Raw genomic sequence first — 21,729 nt, 5'->3', positions numbered from 1 at the left:
TCTTACCGAAAAATTGGAAAGACAGAACAATGTTAGAAGAAGTTCGTACAACAGGATTGTTTTACTGTAATGATCTGTTTGATTCAATGCAGATGAGAGGAGAAGAAAATTAATCGGACATAGAAACATATTTGAGAAATTGTAGAGTATGTTTGGGTGCATAGTTTGTTAATGAAAACAAATGGGATTATAACTTTTTAACCGAATGAGAACCAATACAACAGAAAATGATATAAATCGGCCTTTTAAAAATTATTAATTTTTAATTCTAAAATATTTTTAAATAAAAAGTCAGATAATATCTATGTATAAATTGTTATAATGTATTTATTATAATTATTTTTATTTCAAAGGGCTTGTGATATGATTATTTTGTGCTAATTAAATTTTTCACCTAAATTTTCTTATATATTTTATTACTTTATATATTATGTAATATTAAAAGTATATATTTTATTATTACCAATGCAACTACAATTAAACTTACAAACCGTAAATTAACTCTTCATCAATTTTACGACCAATTCAGTAAAAAAACGATTGTAGGACAACATGAAAACTTCTTCAGCTCTACCTCTTTTCTAACTTTGGCATTGCAGCAAGACAACCTGTAAAAATTTGTATTCAGAACAAGTAAAATTACATCTAATGCAGAGTCAGAAACCACAGTTTTAAAAGGTTATTTGCAGCCCTCTTGCATAGAAACACCAATTAAGCATTCTTTTGTGCAGGTATCTTTAGCCCCTATTGCATAGAAACACCAATTAAGCATTCTTTTGTGCAGGTTTCTTTGAATTGTTTTTCCGACGAACCTTCACCAAAGCCTTTTGTAAATCCTAAAATCATAGAAAGAAAAAATGTATATCACTCGAATCAGTCAAGCTACAAAATTTATCTCAAGAATACATCATCATTATAACAACAATAATAAAGAATTATATAAGTGATTCCTCAAGCCTAATTCACCCAAGACGTCTACTATAAGCCTAACCAGATGACTCAAAATCTGTCGGTCCTCAACCTGGACTGATGGGTTTGCTTAATGCAACACCATGTTAATGGTCTCAGGTTCGAGACATGGACATGATAAAAAAAGATGATTCAAAATCTAGCCCCAGTTGCCTGAGCAGTCAAATGCCTGCCCTGAGACCTCCACCAAGCAGAACTTCCAGTTGGCAGCCACTCTCACATCATTTTGAACCACTATTGACACAACTGGCTCAAGAATTGGCCACAACCACAAGGCATAATAAATTTAAAGGCTTGCCCAGTAGCTGGCACCATCATTGGAAGATTCGGTATAGGGATGTCATGATATAAATCCAAGTAGTGAATGAAAGTTTATGATTTGGTATAGAGATCATAATATAAATCCCAACTCGTCTAATCTCTTTCTTTATTCAATTTTTTCATAAACTAAACCTTATTAAACCGTTTTAAACCCTCTTTGCTCTACCAATCAAAATATCATAATTTACCCCAAAAAAAAAAAATCTAAATTCCCCCCTCCCCCTCTTTATAACCCAAATCTCACATCTTACAAAATATCATAATAAATTGGTCATAGTAGATGGATTAAAATGTATTAAAGCCTAAATTTATGAATGCAGCTCTGACGATTTATACTAATTTCCTATTGATAAAGGAATAGAACAAAACTTACTAAATTCAAATGTAAAATAGTAGCTTCCAAAATTATTCAGCAAACTTCAAATATCTAGGACTAAATATTAAACTTATATACCAGAACTAAATCTAACTTTCTTACAAGTGAGACCAATATAAGCTAGCCTCGTACTTACCTCATCATGTTCATTTTGAATTCCCCCAGGGGTCCAAAGACCCTCTAAATTGTAGTAAGCTCTAGCCTTTTCATCGAGTGCATGAACTATCACTTTACCTAAACATAAAGAAATGAATCAATAAGGAAAAGTCATGTTAGAACTATAAATCAATTCATTTGAAATTTTTATGACAAAAAATAAGAAATGACCACTAATCTAGAATATCAGACATCATCTAAAAAGAACAGATTGATAGAAAAACTACTCTTTAGCTAGAAAATGACAGGGAAAAGAACTACTAAAACCTAAAATCAAATAATAAAGAGATTCTTTTCCCCGAAGCCACGAGATGCTCTGAGCAATAGAAGGAATGAACATGTAAGTGATCCATGAAAGATTTGCTATATTGCAACACCCCCATGGTGGGTACAAAGGGTTAAACAACAATGTTGGAGTAGTTGTAACAGACACACTTCAGTTTATTCTTAAATAAGAGTCATGACCCACGAGCATGACACATGCACCCAAGAATGGCAAATTGCTCCATTCAACAGTGACAAAATGAGAATGAGTGCAAGATTTGTTTTTAGATGCAGGGAGTAAGGATTCTGAAGCTCAAGAACGAGGTCGGAAGCCATGGATTTCATGGAAGAAACCAGATAGAAAACGATAAAAATAAAATAAAATAAAAGCAATACAGTGGGAAAGAAAATACGAGATAGCACAAGGTGGAAACTAACACCGTATCAAGAATAAACTCAGTATCTTATTGATTGAATGAATATCTTGTATCACAAAGTAGCATTTGCTTAAATACAAGTATACACAATGCTATGCTCGAGTTATGTTACAGAGTCAACAACCTAATTAACATGGTAATAGTAGTTATGTTACTAACTAACTAGTCAGTAGTCAAACGTAGCATGTGTAATTAATTAGGAAAGAATAAGAGCCTTCACTTAAACTGCATGAGTAGCTCTCTGGTGAGAGGTATTATTGATAACATCATACCACATTTTATCAACCTCAGTCAAGATGCTAAGGAATGATATTGTATCAATTACAAGCAATTCTCGTTACTATAATTTTGCTTCCTTAGAGTTGCACTTAGTGGAATTTCTAAATTCAACAAAACAAAAAAAATAAAGTTATAAAAGCATAAGATAGTAACCAGAGTCAATGACGATCCACTTTCCTCCTGCTTGACCTTCCACACTCGGTAGCATCATTCGTTCAACTCCTCTCTGTTTCTGCTTAGCCTGGTTATTTACAGAAAAATATAAATATGAATAAAAGTTGAAAGAAAAATTAAATGAAAAGTATTTTTTAGTTTGAAAGAAAAGAAGGAAGGAAGGTGCCTTACCTTGTAAATTAGGGCTTGAGCGATGTTCTTGACGTGCCAGGTGGACCTGCCAGTGGCGAGTACCATGAAATCAGCCCAATCGCAGTGCTTGGGAACTGGTATCACCTTAACGTCGTCAGCTTTAACGTCGGTCAGAACCGTCTCGATCTCCTGCAGATTCAGAAGGTGGTGTTTACGGCCGTCAATGGCGGACAAAGAGGAGAACCCTACCTTCCATGGTTGAAGAAGGGGCTCTGAATATCGCAACCACGTTCGAGCTCGTATAACTCCCAACATTAGCGTGCGTACCAATAGCTCACACACTAATCAGAGCTAGCCCTTTTTAACTAACCACAGCTAGGTTGCTTTAGTCGACCTCAGCTTAAGCTGGTGTTGGTTGAGGTTTTCTCGCCCAACATCCATTGCGATTATTTTTAAATTGTCCTTAGTTGACAATTTTTTTTTTTTTTGCCAACATGGGTCAGAATAGTTTTTTTGTCAATGTTGATTAAGGTATATTTTGATTGACCTCAGTGAATGTTGTTTTTAATTAATATTAATTGAGATTCTTTTGATGAAATTTAATTGTGTTTTTAACATCGGTTAAGATTATTTTTTATCTACATCAACCTTAAATTTTTTAGTCGATATCGATCAAGATAATTTTTTATCAATGTTGACAAGGATAGTTTTTGACTGACATAAGTTTGGAGTGTTATTCTGCTGATATCAACTGAAATAATTTTTTGGACAACCTCAATCGAACTATGTAATAATTTTTCTTGTTTTACATTGGTCAATAGAATTTTTGACTAACAACACTTCGGTTGTTTCTTAGCCAACCTCAACTAGAAGATTATCTTTTGGTCAACGTCAATTGGGGTAATTTTTGGGCAAAAACAACCTCTATTGGCATCATTAAGAAACTTACATAGTATATGTTAGTTAAAAATTTCCTTAACCGATGCCAATTAAGAAAAGGCCTGACTGAGGCCGGCCTAAAATTTGCCCTGGATGGATATCCGTGAAAATTTTGTTAATGAATGGCTTAAATTAATTTTTACTAATAGGATTTTTCAAATAAATTTTTAATGGATTAATATATTGTTTTTAGCTGGTGGTCCATCTTGATCCAAATTAAAATTCATCCTATCAATCTATTTTGCCTTCCTTATCATTGGCCAATTCACATTCTATGATATTGAGTGAATTTAGGATGACACCTAAAACCATATTTTTAGCTTAAAAATGACGGATTCTAGTGTAGAGAAGTGTTTCAAATCTCCCATAATGGGAAAGCTATTTACTACCATTAGATAAAATATTTTTTTAATCAATGGCTTTTTTCCATTTTTCTTTTCTGCTGCTCTCCTTCAAATTTGTCATTTCCAATTTTAATTTTTTATTCTACACGCCATTGACCAATTTACATTCCATGTTACTAAGTGACTTGGAAACTAATTTTTAGCTTAAACATGATGATGTAATCATATTTTATCTTTGTATACCACAAAGATAAGATGTTGACAACCATAACATATATCACTTTATATGGTGAGTCAATTTCATTCATACTTGATTCAACAAATAAAGATATTGGACTTGATCATTGGGTTTGACACAAAAATGATCAGGTGGTACATAGTTTTTTTGGTCTTTAATGTACTAACAGGTAGAAGTTAAAATGTCTAATGTTTTTAACCATTGAGTTTGATTCAATGGAATATGAAGGAAAGTTATAAAAAAGGAATAACTTTTCTATAATTTACCAAATGAGGACAAATTTAAAATTAATATCCAAATAGGAGTAAGTTGTGGGGTACCAGATGACTTCTAATGACGAAGTCGTAAAAAAATGCACGATTTTTGTTTTTAGTTTTTCACTAATGTCATAAAAAAGTAAATGACTTTTGATTTTTTAATTTTTTTAATGTGAAGTCATCAATTCATTTACGACTTCAAAGTCTTTTAATTTTTTAAAAAAATATTGTAATTTTTAAATAATTATTTTTTAATTTTTAGTTTCTAGCTTTTTTCAATATTTTTAATCAATGTTTTAAATATTTTTGTTATTAATATTAACAAATAATATTAACTTATAATTTATTAAATAATATTAAATATTTTTAAAAATAATTTTAGTTAATTTTTACAGCTATCATTAAGTACATTAATAATTTCGTATAGTATTATTAATTAATTTTATTTGATAAAATTATTTTAATATTAATAAAAAAATATTTTAATAATGAAATTATTTATTAAAATAAAAACAACACAATACATTAATATAAAATAAACAATACAAATTAAATATAAACATAAAATTGAAAAAGAATAATATTAACCGTTAACTTCTTGAATGAACAATTATTATAATTATATCCTTCGGTCACTCTAATTATTATTATTTTTATTTAAATTTAAGTTTTTTTTTACATTAATTTTATAATTTATAAATAAATAATAATCATCAACCTTCGTAAAAAGTATAGAAAATATTAAATGAAATAATATAAAAATATAGAAAATATATTAAATAAAATAATATACAAAAATATTAAATAAAAAATTATATAGAAAATATTAAATAAAAATATAAATTAAAACTAATTTAAATTCATTAAAAATTATGATGTTGAAGTCGTAAATTAATTTACGACTTATAATAAATATTTTACAAAAAATTAAAAGACTTTGAAGCCGTAAATCTCACATTAAAATTTAAAAAAAAATAAAAATCATTTATTTTTTCACAACAACTTTAGACAAAAAAAAAATTGTGTAATTTTTTTATGATTTCATCATATGTCTCACCACATTAATTTGAAATTTGGCCCCTTTTAATAACTTTCCTGAAATATGAAGGATACACTTCCTATATGTTTCAGAGTAATTTTTTTTTAAAAGAAAAAAACTATATGCAATTATGCATTACACAATTTTAAATAAAGGAATAAATTTACAGAAGAAAACAATTGTATGGAGCACAAAAATAAAAACAAATAAATGAAGAATACATTAGAAAGAAATCGGGGTTTTGTTTATCCCAAGTCAAATGGCGTAGTTTACTCAGCAAAGCATCAACTATAACAATTGTCCTTTTTTTTATGAGAAACACATTGCTAAGAATGTATATTTTTGTCTTAGCTGATGTAATTAACATATGTTCCTCTGGTTTCTAACACAGCTTTTACATAAAAATAAAAAATGCATATTTTTTTTACTGATGTTACAAATGTATATGAAAAGGGGAATGATGACAAATTGACAAATACATTTGTTTTGGAAGATCTATGATGCAACCAAGCGATAAAAGTCAATTTTTCATCTACATATGTTATGTCAACATCAACGAGCATTTATCTCAAAATTCTTCCCACGTCGTTTTTTTTGTACTAAATATTTTCCACAAACAACCACCAAGGTGTATATATTAGTTAAAAGGTTTAATCATATTGAACTTTATCAGCTGGTCTTAGCTAGGAATCACCGCGCAAAATAGTATCACGAAGGTTGAAAGATATATTTCATATAAAAAAAGGGTTGAAACATATACTTGATTTGATGTCTTTTACATCTAAAACATAGTTATGCATCTCAAGAGTGAGTTTACATATTTTTATTAATGTTAATTTGAGAGGTGGAAAGAAAATAAGGGAGAGTAGAAAAAAATGAAATTCAAATTAAAGAAAGAATAGAATAAAAGAATCTTATTTTTATTTTAAAAAGTATTTTTCCCTTTTTCTATTTTTTATTCAATAAAATAAAAGAAAACATATCAGACCTCAAAAATAAAAACATCATTAATTCATTATCTGTGTTTTTTTCCTCCATTCCAAACATATAATGAACATTTAGTTTTGTAATTCTATCGAGTCTCTAATGAGATTTTAATCCTAAAATTAATGTTAAGAAGAGATAATTTTAAAGTAATTTTTGTATTAAGTTGATAATTTCACAATACAATTCATTACAAACTTACTTTTAAAATGAAAGTTCATAAATTTTAATCACTTCATCTTATAAAAATAAATTTTAGCTAATTGAGATAATTTACAATTAAACGTGTAAATATTCATCCAAAACACATGCTAAAAATAGTTAATGGACTCAAAATTTTGCATAGGTAATTTTCACTAATATAAATATAATAAAATCTTATATTATTATGATTTTAAGTAGTAGCTAAGATAAAAAAGATGTCAAGACTAAATCACTCATGATTAATCAAGCATATTGCATTGTCTCATCATAAAGGAATATTTACAAATTGCATTTTGATGGGTTTTGCCCCCTGTATAATTACCTCCATTTAAACTTAATTTTTTTCGTCCACGTACACCCTAATTTGCACACATTTTATATATAGTTTTGGCTAGATGTAACATATTTTGTACCCATTTATATATAATTCCTTTTGTTCAAGTAAAACCAAATCTTTATTATTCTTCTATAACATAAAATTATTGTCATACTTAATAAAAGGATAAGTTATTAAAAATAAATTCAAATATTAAATATATTATTTTATGTCATTTAAAATTCATTGACCTAATTTATCACTTAATTTTATCAAATATTTTTAATTAAATAAGCTCGATTATAAATTTTTAACTTTTCAATTAGTTTTTACTCATAAACTTTCAACTAACTAGTTAAACTTTCAACTAACTAGTTAAACTTTCAACTAACAGCTTTTCAGCTGCCTTACAAGTTATTTTTACTAAACATAATACCTAAAAGGGAATTAACTTGATTAAATTTGTAATAATTCGATGACTAATGTGGTTAATTGGCTCAACGACTTTAAAAAATAAATAAAGGAATTAACTTGAATATTCGTTTGTACTTAAAAAAACTTGATTATTCATTTGTCTTACGAATGACCAAATTTGAAATTATTTTGGATAACGTGTTAAGAATTAGAACCAAACATAATATCATACTATTGACGAGAGAGCACTTGAATCATTAGCATGTAGCCTTTCAAGTTTCCTACATCACACCTACCAATTAAAGCGACATAATTGGATAATCTTCGCCTTAGGGAGCTAGGGGTTCATCACTAGCTATATACTGTTGGTTAATGATAACTATGTTGTTATCTTAACTTTATCCCACGTTGTCCCTCAAAATTCTATCCACTTCTTATTCCTTTCCTCTCCAAGTTTGTTATTTGTTGGCTTTCTCGTTTAGCACCCATTTAGGCACCATATAAAATAATACAGTATTATTTTGTTAGAAAGAATCTTTAACTCCAAATTAACTAATTAGGACATATCACTTGTTTCTTTGACAAACTCACCAAAATGATGCCACTGACTGTGATAGTTCGATGCTTGGTTGGTGAAGTTTTTAGTCTAGATTGGCGAATCAAAGTCATTTGGCTCATTTATTAATTATTGTATTACATGTTTTGCTAGTTGGATCTCTTTTTTTCCGTGGCTGAAGTTTTTTTTTTTTTTTTTTTTTTTTTTTTTTTTTTTTTACAGCGAGTGAAATTACTATTATTAGTATATTTTCACTACAAATTTTAATACATTTTCGTATAATTTTTAGTGTTTTATTTATTTATTAATTCATTAACGTTAACAACGCAATATTTTCCCCCCTTCCTTTTCAGATATTGGGGTTTTGAACGTGCCAAAATCTGTCAATGTAACATTTATTGAATTTGGTGTGAAATTCAATAATTTGTCCCAGAACTTCATCGCAATCAATTCCAAATCTTATTGCTTGTGTGCTGCCACTATACAATGGGAGGGTCCAGCCCCCCCCCCCCCCCCCCCCCCCCAAAAAAAAATACCAGTCTATGAAAGTTTTTTTTTAATATAAAAAAGTTTCAATTTATTCTGGCAATCAAAAATGAAGAAAACGAAAAGACATCTACCTGGATAAATCAGTGGCAATGCTGTAAAATTTAAGCAAAAAAAGTGCCACTTTATAAAAACTAATCATAGAAGGAAAGGAAGAGATATACTCAATGATGGTTTTGAAAATTGCTTGATAATCCTATTAGGCCAACTTTACATGCACTTTATCCAATTCTTCCCTTTCAGACACTACTCTTAACCATACTTTAACAAAAAAATTGTTACCCATTGTCAGCTAACAAATAATGAAAGATCACGTAGTGCACCAATAAGTGTATGAAGAATACCTTTCATCTACTGTACTTAAAGGCTAATAATCTATCTACAAACGGGAATGATTCTTTCTGCACGTCACTATTGAGTACTGACGGCAGAGCACAAAGCAACAAACAAAAGATGATGAAGATATTTTTGAAACAAACAATTAATACATTTCTCACTTACTTTAATTTCATACAATTCAGTAAAATTGCGATTTGTTCGGTTAAATTTTTTAGTGTTTTAAATTTTAATTTAGATAGTATATCGTTAGGATAAAATAAATACAACTAAGCTTTCAACGAAGTATTATTACCACATAACATACACACACAATAAGTGCCTTTTTAAATTGGAAAGAGAGTATTTATAAGTACACAGTAGATATAGCGTTAACTATATGGTTAACTATATGACCGCGTTTGTTTCATAAATTGTTTATTTATTCCCAAAAACATAGGATTAGAATTTTTTTTATGTTTATTGTGAGATAATATAAAATAACCATTGTCAGATATATCATACTTTTTTTTAATATCCAAAAATAACATGCTTGCACTATATTCCTAAGAATCATATTTCTAAGAATAAGCAAATAAACTGTGAAACAATATTCTACTCGACTGGCGAGTTTAGTTTGTTTTAGCTTCCATTTCATATAATACGGTTCAAAATAAAATACAGAAATTTTTTGTGTCATAAATATTATATTTTCATTGGCTATTATTCTATTTTTAGTCAAAACATAGTATGATAAATTCAGTAATGTTATATTGCTACATCATGTCTTCATATTATTATAGTATGTCTCTATTTTTTTTGTTTTACGTGTCCTCTTTTATAGTTGTATTGTTTAATAGTTATTACTACCAAGTTAGTGAATGTTGGCTTAATAAAACTGGACTGAGTTGATATTCGATCCTTAATGTTTTAGTTGTTGTTTACAATAATATATCTGTTACAGATGTCAATGTTTGGATTCTGTTAAATATAATTAACAACCATCATGAAATAAACTTTCATGTATGAGTATTTTTGTCCTAAGTTTTGCCACGGAAGATAACATCAAATGATGATATAATATTGACAATTGTTTAAAATTAGAGATTAAATTTCATATTGTAAACACAACAACATTTATATCATCAATTAATAAAAAATATTATGTATAGTTTTTAAGATAATTGATTTGAACCATATATTATAAAGATCCCACGAGACAAATTATCGTCAGTAAAATTTCATTAATAAACTGTCATTCTTAACAAATATCATATCTTCTCACTTTCACGCCTTGACATGACATTTCAGCTTCAAGGTATGATTTTCGTGATCCCAAAATGTTTAACGAATTCTTCCGTAAAAAATCAAGATATTAGATATTTAAACAGACCCAATTATCAATATTTATCTTTCCCTCCTTTTACATTAACTGACTAGACTTTGGAAGTCATTGCATATGCTTACCATCAGAATTGCCATATGTCATCGTTGTGGTTGTGCATTGTCTAATGTCAATTCATTTTGTAATATTTTATTACAACTATAATTATTATAAAAGTTAACAAAAGAAAAATAACTTTTTTTTTATAGATTTTTACATGGATCCTCCTTAAGTGGTAGTTCATGTTGATAATAAAAATAATATATGATAATTTTTTATTAGAAAAAAGCATAAAATAATGTATTTTAAATATACTCTTTATATATGGGAAGTATTTTTGCTATATTAAAAAGATTGAAGAAAACTAAAAAGAAAAGGAAAAAGGGGTAGAGAAAGAACTTGGATGCTTGCTGTTGAGGGAAGCAGCAAAATCCAAGGACAACAAAGGTTTTGGGTATTATTCTTTCTACTCTATAATTGTGAGTGTTGTTTAATAGGTAGAGGAAAAGAATATGAGAGGAGAGAGAGAATAATAGTAGAACAGAATTTATTTATTTTTATTTGTTGCGTTTGTTGTAACCGTTGGATCACTCTAGTTTTCGATCTGTACTTTGGTCGCTCGGACATAGCCATGAATGCTATAGATCCGAGTGTCTGATACAACATTCGTCGCATTGTAATTGGCATTTAAGCTCTGTTTTATCTTCGAACTTGGGATCTTAAGCGCACTCTTCCACATTCCGCACTCTCTTTGAAGCAATTTTGACTTGGGAATTTGGTAAGTCAAGCCCAACTGCTACTACTACTTTTTCCAGCGCTCAATTTTACTATCTTGCTTTCAATTTCAATGGCGGCTTGGTGGGTCCCAGACTTGAATTTCGGGTTTCAATTAGGTTCCTTTTAAACTCTCAACCCCACAATTGGGATCTGTAACTGCCAATTGTTTTAGGGTTTTGGGGTCAATTTGGTTTTGGATATTTGCTGCACACATGAATTGAATGCTGAGGAGGCATTGCATTTTTAATGGTACAGTTGTTGCCACGACTCACTTTTTCAATATGCCGAATTTGCTTTCATTCGTATTGAGTCAGTGTGATGGCAATGCGTATTGGGTATTTGGGGAAGCTATTAAACAAATCTAATGAACCAAGAGAAGATAGCAAATGGGCAATAGAAGCTTCTTTTTTTTTTTTTTTATGAAATTGATGCTTGGTGCTTAAATTTGTTGTAGTGTTGAGCTTAGTTATGGGTTGCTCGTTGGGGTGTAGAAGGTTTTCTGTTTTGGCTTGTGTGGAGGAGAGCTTGGGGTGACACTTGTCTGAGACTGCATTTGATAGTGGATAGTGGAGATGCCGCCTTCCCCGGCATTGAGATACTCTCCTGGGAGAGAGCCAAGAGGTGATGGTCACAAGCGGGGGCGCAGTCTTGAAAGTGGATTGCTTTTCCGGGAGAAGGGCGATGATCTTGCTTTGTTCAATGAAATGCAATCCAGAGAGAAAGATAGTTTTTTGCTTCAGTCGTCAGATGACTTGGAGGACTCATTCAGTAATTTTCTTTACTTGCATCCTATCAAGAGAATGTTTCCATTTTTGGTTGCTGCATTTGGGTAATATTCATGCATTTTTTTTACCTTTTGTCTGGGCTATTATTATACAGCTACAAAGTTGAGACATATTTCTGATGTCAACCTTGGAATCTCCATTCCTGGTCGAGGAGAAACCAGTGAGTTGCTTAATGATGGTGACAAGAATGATTATGACTGGTAGGTCATATTCCATATGTTTTAACTTTGCTCTGTTAAATTGCATTGTGTGTGTTGTGTTCAGATTATATAATTCTGATTCTAACTTTGCAATTATCTTTATTTCATGTTGATAATGCTTCAATGTGGTTGGATAATAATTCATGTTTCTTGATCACAAAGCTTGAGACTTTGATGTGCATCAAGTCATTTCTACTCGTCACTGATGCCATGTCTGTATCATTCATTTTAAAGGTTATTAACACCCCCAGACACACCACTATTTCCTTCGTTAGATGATGAGCCACCGCTGACCAGTTTTGGAAGCAGAGGAAGGCCTCAGAGTAAACCCATTTCAATATCGAGATCTTCTACGGTTAGCTTTTGAATGCATTTACATAGTTATGTTTTTCTGTAGTTATATTTTTAGGGAAAAAATCCCTCTGAATTTCTTTTTCTTTCATCTCAAATAATGTTGTGCTTATACTTATCATTCATCATATGTTGGATGCCCTCCTGTTTCAGATGGATAAAAATTACCGAAGCAGTAGGGGCAGTGCAAGTCCAAATCGTTTAAGTCCATCCCCTCGATCAGGAACTAATACATTGCAATCAAGGGGAAGGCCTTTGTCGGTGCCAAATTCCAGTCCAACCCCAAGTGTGAGGTTTGCCACTCCAACCAGAAGACCATCTCCACCTCCAAGTAAGTCCGTGGCACCTACTTCTAAGTCCACCTATACTCCCCGGAGGATGAGCACTGGCTCCAGTGGTTCTGTAGTCTCATCAGGAGTTAGGGGAACTTCCCCAGTGAAGACAACTCGTGGAAACTCTGCGTCACCAAAGATAAGGGCATGGCAAACTAATATTCCCGGCTTCTCTTCTGAAGCTCCTCCCAATCTCCGTACTTCATTGGCTGATCGACCAGCATCATATGTGAGGGGTTCATCTCCAGCATCCAGAAATAGTAGGGACTCTACCTCCAAATTCAGTAGGCAATCAATGTCTCCAACTGCTTCTAGGAGTAGTAGTCATGATCGGGACCAATTTAGCTCACGCAGCAAAGGTTCCATTGCATCCTCTGGTGACGAAGATCTAGAGTCTCTGCCATCCATCACAGTGGGCAGCTTGGACAGATTGAGTTCAAGAAGGGGTGAACCATTTTCAACCAACAGAACTCCTGCCATTTCCAAGAAATCAGCCAAGATTGTGTCCCCAAGTTCTGCTCCTAAAAGGTTGTTCGATTCAGCTATCCGGCAAATGGTATTTTTTCATCTAATCACTTAAAATAATTTCTTTAGTTTGCTGCCAATTTGTTGGCCGGCAATCATGAAGTGTGTTTAATTTTCATGCAATTGGAGAATTAGTTCCTTTTAAGGTAGTTTCATGTGCCTCTGCCAACTCTCTCTCTATCCTCGTAAGTTGTATCCTTGTACAAAAACACACTGGCTCCTTTTTGAACGTGCCCCTTCTGATGTGTACCTACATTTTGAGCTGCCAATCTTCAAAATACCTACATTTTTATTTGTGCTTTTATGCTCGATTTCTGGTGCATGTCCTTTGTACATTTATTTTTAAATTACATTTGATTAGAGAACTACTCCAAGCTAATGGCTTCTTATTAAGTTATCTTTGATTTTGGTTGGGGACCTGCATATGATATAACATGCTTGCACTGACATGGTCACTATAAATGGGTTTTTCTGTGGGCTGACACTTTGAAACCTCTGCTGATCTTTGTTGCAAAGAAGTCAAAGTTTGGTGAACATATTAACAAGGAAAACTTGGTTTTCTAATTTCTATTGGTTCTACACCCGTGCAATTTTTCCAATTCCCTATTGTCGCGATTGTTTCTTGAACATCTTTTTAATAATAGTCAGATTTAACCAAAATACTCACTTTTGTTTGTTACCATTAAACTGCTATGCAGGATAGAAAAACTCCTCAGAACATGTTCAGGCCACTTTTATCTAGTGTTCCAAGCACGACCTTTTATGCTGGAAAAGCAAACTCTGCACATCGTTCCCTTGTATCTAGGAATTCATCTGTTACTACAAGCAGCAACACGAGCTCTGATGTAGGTACAGCTTTTGCACTGGATACTGAAGGGAGTGACCATAATCAAGATGAGATGGCAAGCGAAGCGGATAAGATATTATATCCTGATATACATGAAGAAATGTTTGTTTTTGATAAGATTGATGCATTAAATGCAAACATTAAGCAAGAGATTAATAGGGAATCTGTAGATATCTTGCAAAATGAAACCAGAGATCCCAAGACTGTTTTTTGTCCGATTGAATCTGAGGATTCTATTTCCCACATTCATATTGTCACTAGAGTTGATGAAAGTTCAGAAATTTCACGTGTTAAAGGTGACATTTCTGAAACTGGTAGTTTTGAAAATACAGCACTCTGTTCGCATTGTGGTTGTTGTTATGAGGTCACTAATCAAGCTGAGAAGAATATTGGGCTTTGTCCAGAATGCAAGATCACATTATTGAGAGTTGTCATCCCTGAGACAACTTTGGCAGTATCTGAAAACTCTTCATTGATTACAACAAACATGCCAAAAGAAGAAAAATCATTACCTGGAACAAATCAACTAATGATTGCATCTGAACTGCCTCAAGAGACTAACGTGGGTAACTTGAGGTTTCCCCATGGTGAACAGGATGCTGAGGAAAGTCAAACTTCATGCAGTGAACTAAATCAGGATCACTCACAAAACAGACCTCTTCCAAATTCATTGACGGAGGGAGGTAGGCAGACATCTGGCAACCAGCTAGAGATGAACCAGTCGGGAGTTGATTACAAGAAGCCTGATAATGAATTTGGGGATCAGCATCACCACAATGATCTCCCTAATTTGAACATGGACCCCATGGAAGGCACTGGCATTTCTGTATTGCTGAAAAGGTCTAGCAGCAATAAAGGACCGGTAGTTCAGAGCAGGACTTTTACTGCCACTACCATATCTTACGATGATTTGTCTCTTGCAAGAGACAGTGTAAGCAGTTTTAGAAGCTCAACTAGACCTGGTAGTTATTCTGCCTCATCATCAATTGATCTCAGCTCAAGTAGGCAAACAGAGTTTCGTGTGCAAAGGCAGTTGAGTGGCAGGAAATTGGATGTGGACTGTGGATATGACTCGAGGATCAAGCCTCCAAGCACTGCTTCATCTTTCTCTGGAGCTTCAATCCATTCTCGCCAAGAGTTAGGTCTTGCAACTCGAGAGACTTCTGGCAGTACAGAATGTGGGTCTGTAGAGGAGATGCCCCGAGTTTTGCAAGAATTGCAAGCTTCGGAAAATACAGTGACAGACTTAATTGATGCTTCTTCAACCGATTTAGTTGTTGAGGAAGATAAACTTGAACATGATGATAGTTGTAGAGTAAATAATGCTTGCAGCTCAGAATTTTTGAGTCAGGCTGCTGATGTTCAGTCTGATGACAGTTTAGTCGCATCATTTCAAAACCATGAGGATTGTATTTCATATGAAAATGTTGATGATAATCCAAATAATGCCAGGGATGTCTCAGACACAGAAACATCAGCTAAGGAGTTATCCAGTCATGAGAAACAAGATGTGCAGAATTCCAATGTTATTGAACTGGATGCTTTGGTTATGACCAACTGTTCCATAATTACTGCATCAGAAATAGAAGGGGAAAACGATTGTGAGAATAATATTGGGGTGGTGAATGATGATCCGTCAAAGAGCATCCTTGATGACTTTCGGGAACCTTGCAATGATTGTCATTCTGCTTCTGTTTCAGAGGTCAATGTCTCCGAGTCCCATCGCATTGGTATGATATTTACTGTATTGATGTTCAAATGAAAGATATTGCATTTACTGATAACTATTGAGACGAGAATAATACATTCTCACTCTTCACTTAGAGATGCACTTGTTTATGCACACAAGGTACACCATACATTGCATAATTTTTTTAACAATCTGTAGAATAACAGTCTAATCTCAGTAAATCTGCTTTGTCTTGAACGGATGGTTAGAATATTTGGAAAACTTTATTCATTTTCTGCAATGTAAAATCAGTGATATATGCTTACATTTTGTATTCTGATGATCATTCATGTGTGTCCTCAGCGCATTACAGGCAATAATATTAGCCTAGTTTCTATCTTCTTTGTTAAAAGTAAGACTTTCTGTTGTCTTTCATGTTTCTTTTTTTATTTTTTTTTCAAAGAAGTATGCAATTGTAATTTATGGTCATTTTAGTGAGGATTCCCCAAGCAATGGTAGCTGAACTTATATTTTTGTCATTGGGGGGAACCTTAACTTATATGTAGTTCATGGAGCAAAGAATGCCTCTTCAGTTTTCTATTGCTAAAGATTCTTCTTCTTTCTTTACATTGTGTCTTTTGTGCTTGCAACATATTTTATCTGCTGAATCTTTCTTTGGAAAAAATATTAGTGCATGGCCATTTTCTAACAGTTCTTTAATGCTTTATGTCAGAGGGATCAACAGTTACAGTTGAGTGCCAAGGGGCAGGCAACACTAGAAGCCTTACACTAGAAGAGGCAACCGATACAATCCTTTTTTGTAGCTCCATTGTCCATGACCTTGCATATCAGGCTGCAACAATAGCAATGAAAAAGGAATGCTCTGACCCGTTTGAAGGTTCTGAACCAACTGTGACCTTGTTGGGGAAAGCCAAATCTGATAGAAAGGATAGTCGCAACCGACCTGTCAACAAGCGCACGTTGAAATCCCACAAGACCAAGACCAAGCAGAGGAGGGTGGAAACTGATGTCAAAACCCCTTCTGGCAAGACTGAGAATGATGAAAATATTGATGAGTCTTTCACTCACAATGTTGGGCTTCCTAACAAGGTAGATAGTATGAGGCCCCCTAAGCTTGAATCAAAGTGCAATTGCATCATCATGTGAGAGAGCAATGCTCAGGTTGTACCTGCAATTCCTGGCAGCATTTCTGCACTTCCCTTTGGCCCTACATGGGAGCTAAGCCAAGTGCTTGCACATTTATGGTTCTAGGTTGAAGTCTATTTGGGATAATAACCACTGCCAATTGGTTTGTGTTGGTTCTAATATATTTTGTGACAAATGCCACGTTGTGTTTGACATGATTGTAAAGTTATTTTTTTACCTCCTTATTTTTGTTCGTAGGCCATAAGTTAAGAGGCATTTTGGAGGATTGTGATGTGCCCCCTCCACTTGCTGAATTCTTGTTTGTTATTTCCATCCCAATTAAGTGATCCATCAAAGCAAGTGTGAAGTAGAAAAGCATTCATATTCATTACATTTTTGCTAGTCAATACCGATTCCTTTTGACTTGAGTGAGTGAACAAACATCCACGTGCATGCAGGCAGGTCAGTAAACACTGAACAATCTGTCCACCACAAGTAGATTGGAGATCCACTTGTTTATTTTTTTTTCTTGCACCTCTCACTCCGACAGCATTGTAGCATTGACCCTAGACAATTTATCAAATGACTTATTTTGAGAATGGATGCTTTTAAAAATGAACAAAGGGGAGGGAGGGCATTGTGTCTCTATAAACATACTGTGAAAGTATTAAATATATTGGATCAAATGCTTGAAATGATTTTACAAATTCTATTTTTAACTTTTTATCATGTGTCAATGAGTATAACACAAAAAAAATCCAAAAAATAACTTGAACGTAGGTACTAGGTAACATTTGGCATAGGGAGTGAAAAGGAAATTTTCTTTTCGTCAATTTTTTATATGAGATTTCGTGGCTTATAAGTTTTTCTTTGCTAAGAACTTTCAATTATATGAATTTCCAAATTCCAAAATTTGGGTCAATGCAGAATATTTTGTTGACAACAGTTGCGTTGCGGAAAAGTACTAGCTAGAAAAAAATATAATAAAGAAAAAGGCTTAAGTGCATATCATAAGAGAAGACGAGGGCATATTCTAAACGTAATTGAACAAGGGAAGAAGCATATTCAGTTGAGAGAGAAACCTAAGCTAAGTTAAGACCGTTAGTGTAACAACTATTTCAGAACTCAGAATAAACAAACAAACAAACCCCCTTCGTGTTCCTACTTACATTTGTAACATACTAACATTTCCCACCATTCTTGTTCTCACTTTGGCAAAGAAAAAGGAAAGACAATTTCGAGGAATTAACACAACCCCAATATAATTAATTAATTAATTAATTAATTAGTTATTAGATAAATAAACAGAGAAAGGAGATGAGTGAGGCTGCAGCTACGACGTCTTCTTCAATGATGCGCAATTACCCGCTCATTTCCGCCATTGTTGCTTTCGCCATCGCACAATTCATCAAGTTTTTCACCGTCTGGTTCGTTCGTTTTCCTTTCTATTGAATGCAATAGTTTAGAAAAAAACTATTTAAGTTTTTGGTTTGGTTAGTGATATGTGAATTAATTGTGGAAGAATTAAATTATATGACAGTGAATTGCAATTATTTGGCCGATGACATTTTATTTATATGGTGTTTAATTGAGTGTTAATTATTATTATTATTATTATTACGCAGGTATAAGGAAAAAAGATGGGATCCCAAGCAACTTGTTGGATCTGGCGGAATGCCTTCATCCCATTCAGCTACTGTCACTGCTCTTGCTGCGGCGATCGGGTTCCATGAAGGCTTTGGAGGACCTCTTTTTGCTACTGCTTTGGTTCTAGCTTGTATTGTATGTCTTTATTTCTTCAAATCAATCAATTTTTTTTTTGTAGATTTCATCGAGGGCTTGATAGTTTTTTTGATACAAAATTTGATATTAGAACTAACATTTACCGATAAAAAAAAATAAAAAGTGTGATATTATATTGGATATTCTATCTATATTCTATTTTTCATCTCTGCACTTGTAGGAATGGACATGGATGTGATGTTTGCATGAATGATGTTTGGATTGATAGAAAATATGATGGAATGGAATGAAATGGCACTAGGGTTGTTTAAAATAGAATGGAATGGTACCAGGTTCTGTTGTTTGGGTTTCTTAAAATAGAATGGAATGACACCGATGGAATACATTTCAATCCATGTGATTCAATACGCACGAGTTGGATCCTGTTTTTGTTCCACCATAAAATATCCAAACAATAAAATGGTAGCTTTATTTCATTCCATTTCACTCATTCATAGATATTCGAACAGTCACTGTTAAGAAATGATTTGATGTCCTAAAAACAACTAGGTTATACAATGAGAAACTATTGTTAATGACTAGCTTATGGGTTATATGGTCGGGCGAGTTTCTGATAGGGGATATTGCTGGCAGGTGATGTATGATGCTACTGGTGTAAGATTGCAAGCAGGACGCCAAGCAGAGGTTTGTTGCCTTGTGCTGTTAGTTTTTTTTTTTCCACCTAGAACACTGTTTGTGTTTTCTTTACTTGTGCACATATTCTGTCCTATGTAATTCTTTCATGGCAAAAATGAGACTTCAAATGCCATGGAAGCTTTTTCTGTTAGCCTATGATTGCAACGGAAGACATCTTTTTATTTTTTTTGTTTTGGTTGATTTCAATTTGTTTCTTTTTACTGAGTTTAAATGACTGGATTTTCCCAGCTTTTGAACCAAATCGTATACGAACTTCCTGCTGAACATCCTCTGGCTGAAAGCAGACCACTCCGGGAACTTCTTGGGCATACTCCGCCTCAGGTTCACCATTTTGTATTTGATTGCTTCGTAGTGTTACTTGCTGCATCTTATTATTACTTTGATAGAATGACATTATTCTCTGGAAACCTATAAAATATAAACATAAGAGGTTTTAACGTATACTATGATGACTGTTTATACTAAAATATAATTAATGAACGCCATGTTATTTACTCAACGTATAATTGCTACTGCTCGAGAAAATTAGGTAATGGTTGTCTTATTATTGTCTTTTATGAACATTTAAGTCTATTTTTTATCATGTTAAATTATGCTTTCTTTTAAATGTTAATGGCTGAGGTTTTCCTTGGGTTATATACACTGTTTCACTACTATCAGGATTTTATCATACTCATAATATCTGATATGGTAGTACTAAGTGAATGGTGAAATCTCTCCATATAGAGTTAATAATGTGCTATAATGATGGTTTCAAGTCATTAACAAGGTTATAGCATTTTCGTTGCTACACATTCTGGACATGCTCTGCTACACTTTTGGTTTGAATTATTTTCACTTCCTCTTGTCTCTTTGTATCTCTACTTTCTCTTTATCTCTCTGAATGTTAGATAGAACAATTTATAAAATCCTTAAAAGATGAGACAAGTAGGTTAAATTTGTTATATATTTTATAATTTCTTTTGGAAATAAAAAAGGAAGGTCAAGTAGGTATTCCAGAATTATATATAAATGGTTTCCATAATCTGAAGGTGTAAATTGAGTTTGCTCTTCATTGTATTTGGCACTTGTTTTACAATTGGTGGCTTTCCTTATCAACATTGTCAGTACTTACTTCAGGTCATTGCTGGTGGCATACTTGGACTTATAACTGCAGCTATTGGCTATCTAATAACCATGGCTAGTAGTTGAAATTGAGGATTCCTTGTTGGCATCCCCAGAGGAACCTTGTATAGAAATCAAAAACATACTTGTTCCCTAATTAGAGAAAGTCTGATATGTGTTCCTTCCTTCAGATCCCAGACCGCATTCACTTAACCTTATCATGTCAACTATGGTGATGAAAAATAGAATTGTATTTATTACACTTTGATGGAAAGAAAGCAGTAGTATTTATTTGACTTACGGGATCATTTATTAGCCAGAATACTTGCCTCTTAGCTTGTTTGGTTTTATTAATTTTGGAATGGATTTATTTACAGGCATTACTTGAAGTCGTTTTCTTAACCTGGTTATATGCAACTCTAGTGATATCACAGATGCTGCTGCTGCTTCCCCCCCCCCCCCCCCCCCTCAGTCAAAAGTAATTTTATTGGTTATGAATATTTCTTTCAACCACAGCGCTGGTTATACCCAATTTGTTTCATTAGCGTATTTGTCTGTTAGAAATCATTTTCATGACGGTCTCCGGAATAGAGCGCAAGATTATTTATGATTTAATTTAACCATTGAAATCTAACATACTTTGTTTGCACATTACATACACTTATACTAACTTCCAAAGTTACATGGCCTGTAATTATGACGAAACAAAAATCTCCATTGTGTTAACAGTAAAAGCCAATACTAATTGGTAGGTGAATAAGTTGAGTGAGTTAAAAACGATCAAATCTTGCTTTTGGGAAGAGGGTTTAGCTCTGATATTTAATCGTCACCTGACACACCAGATGAAATCGGAACCTATTACATCAAATATGTTTTTATATTTTTTGTTTGTTTTCTAATAATTTTTTAT

The 21,729-nt window shown here is 32.8% G+C and overlaps 3 protein-coding genes across 5 annotated transcripts; 2 read left to right on the top strand and 1 right to left on the bottom strand.

Annotated features, from left to right (window-relative positions):
* Positions 1–493: 493 nt before the first annotated feature.
* Positions 494–3,542, bottom strand: LOC114394937 (protein Iojap-related, mitochondrial-like). Of its 2 annotated transcripts, XM_028356617.1 has the most exons (5): positions 3,358–3,542; positions 3,148–3,297; positions 2,956–3,043; positions 1,803–1,900; positions 494–836 (listed from the first exon to the last, which is right to left on the bottom strand). In XM_028356617.1, the coding sequence occupies exons 1-5, from the start codon at positions 3,421–3,423 to the stop codon at positions 765–767; spliced, it is 474 nt and encodes a 157-aa protein (XP_028212418.1). In that variant the 5' UTR covers positions 3,424–3,542; the 3' UTR covers positions 494–764. The 2 variants fall into 2 exon arrangements, with proteins under 2 accessions (XP_028212418.1, XP_028212417.1); XM_028356616.1 differs by having other exon boundaries at positions 3,148–3,542.
* A 7,478-nt stretch (positions 3,543–11,020) lies between these two features.
* Positions 11,021–17,667, top strand: LOC114395666. The gene is made up of 7 exons (XM_028357498.1): positions 11,021–11,422; positions 11,876–12,189; positions 12,301–12,406; positions 12,641–12,761; positions 12,911–13,645; positions 14,313–16,191; positions 16,864–17,667. Exons 2-7 carry the CDS (start codon positions 11,994–11,996, stop codon positions 17,295–17,297), a joined length of 3,471 nt encoding a protein of 1,156 aa, XP_028213299.1. The 5' UTR covers positions 11,021–11,422; positions 11,876–11,993; the 3' UTR covers positions 17,298–17,667.
* A 646-nt stretch (positions 17,668–18,313) lies between these two features.
* LOC114395459 (uncharacterized membrane protein YuiD-like) lies at positions 18,314–21,428 on the top strand. Of its 2 annotated transcripts, none has more exons than XM_028357246.1 (5): positions 18,314–18,703; positions 18,902–19,058; positions 19,653–19,703; positions 19,944–20,036; positions 21,197–21,428. In XM_028357246.1, exons 1-5 carry the CDS (start codon positions 18,594–18,596, stop codon positions 21,299–21,301), a joined length of 516 nt encoding a protein of 171 aa, XP_028213047.1. In that variant the 5' UTR covers positions 18,314–18,593; the 3' UTR covers positions 21,302–21,428. The 2 variants fall into 2 exon arrangements, with proteins under 2 accessions (XP_028213047.1, XP_028213048.1); XM_028357247.1 differs by lacking the exon at positions 21,197–21,428 and adding an exon at positions 20,835–21,154 and having other exon boundaries at positions 18,319–18,703.
* The last annotated feature ends 301 nt before the right edge of the window (positions 21,429–21,729 follow it).

Source organism: Glycine soja, chromosome 18 (assembly GCF_004193775.1).
Source record: "Glycine soja cultivar W05 chromosome 18, ASM419377v2, whole genome shotgun sequence".
Classification (NCBI taxonomy): domain Eukaryota; kingdom Viridiplantae; phylum Streptophyta; class Magnoliopsida; order Fabales; family Fabaceae; genus Glycine; species Glycine soja.
Note: the sequence above shows the minus strand (reverse complement) of the source record. Positions and strands in the feature narration are given on the sequence as shown.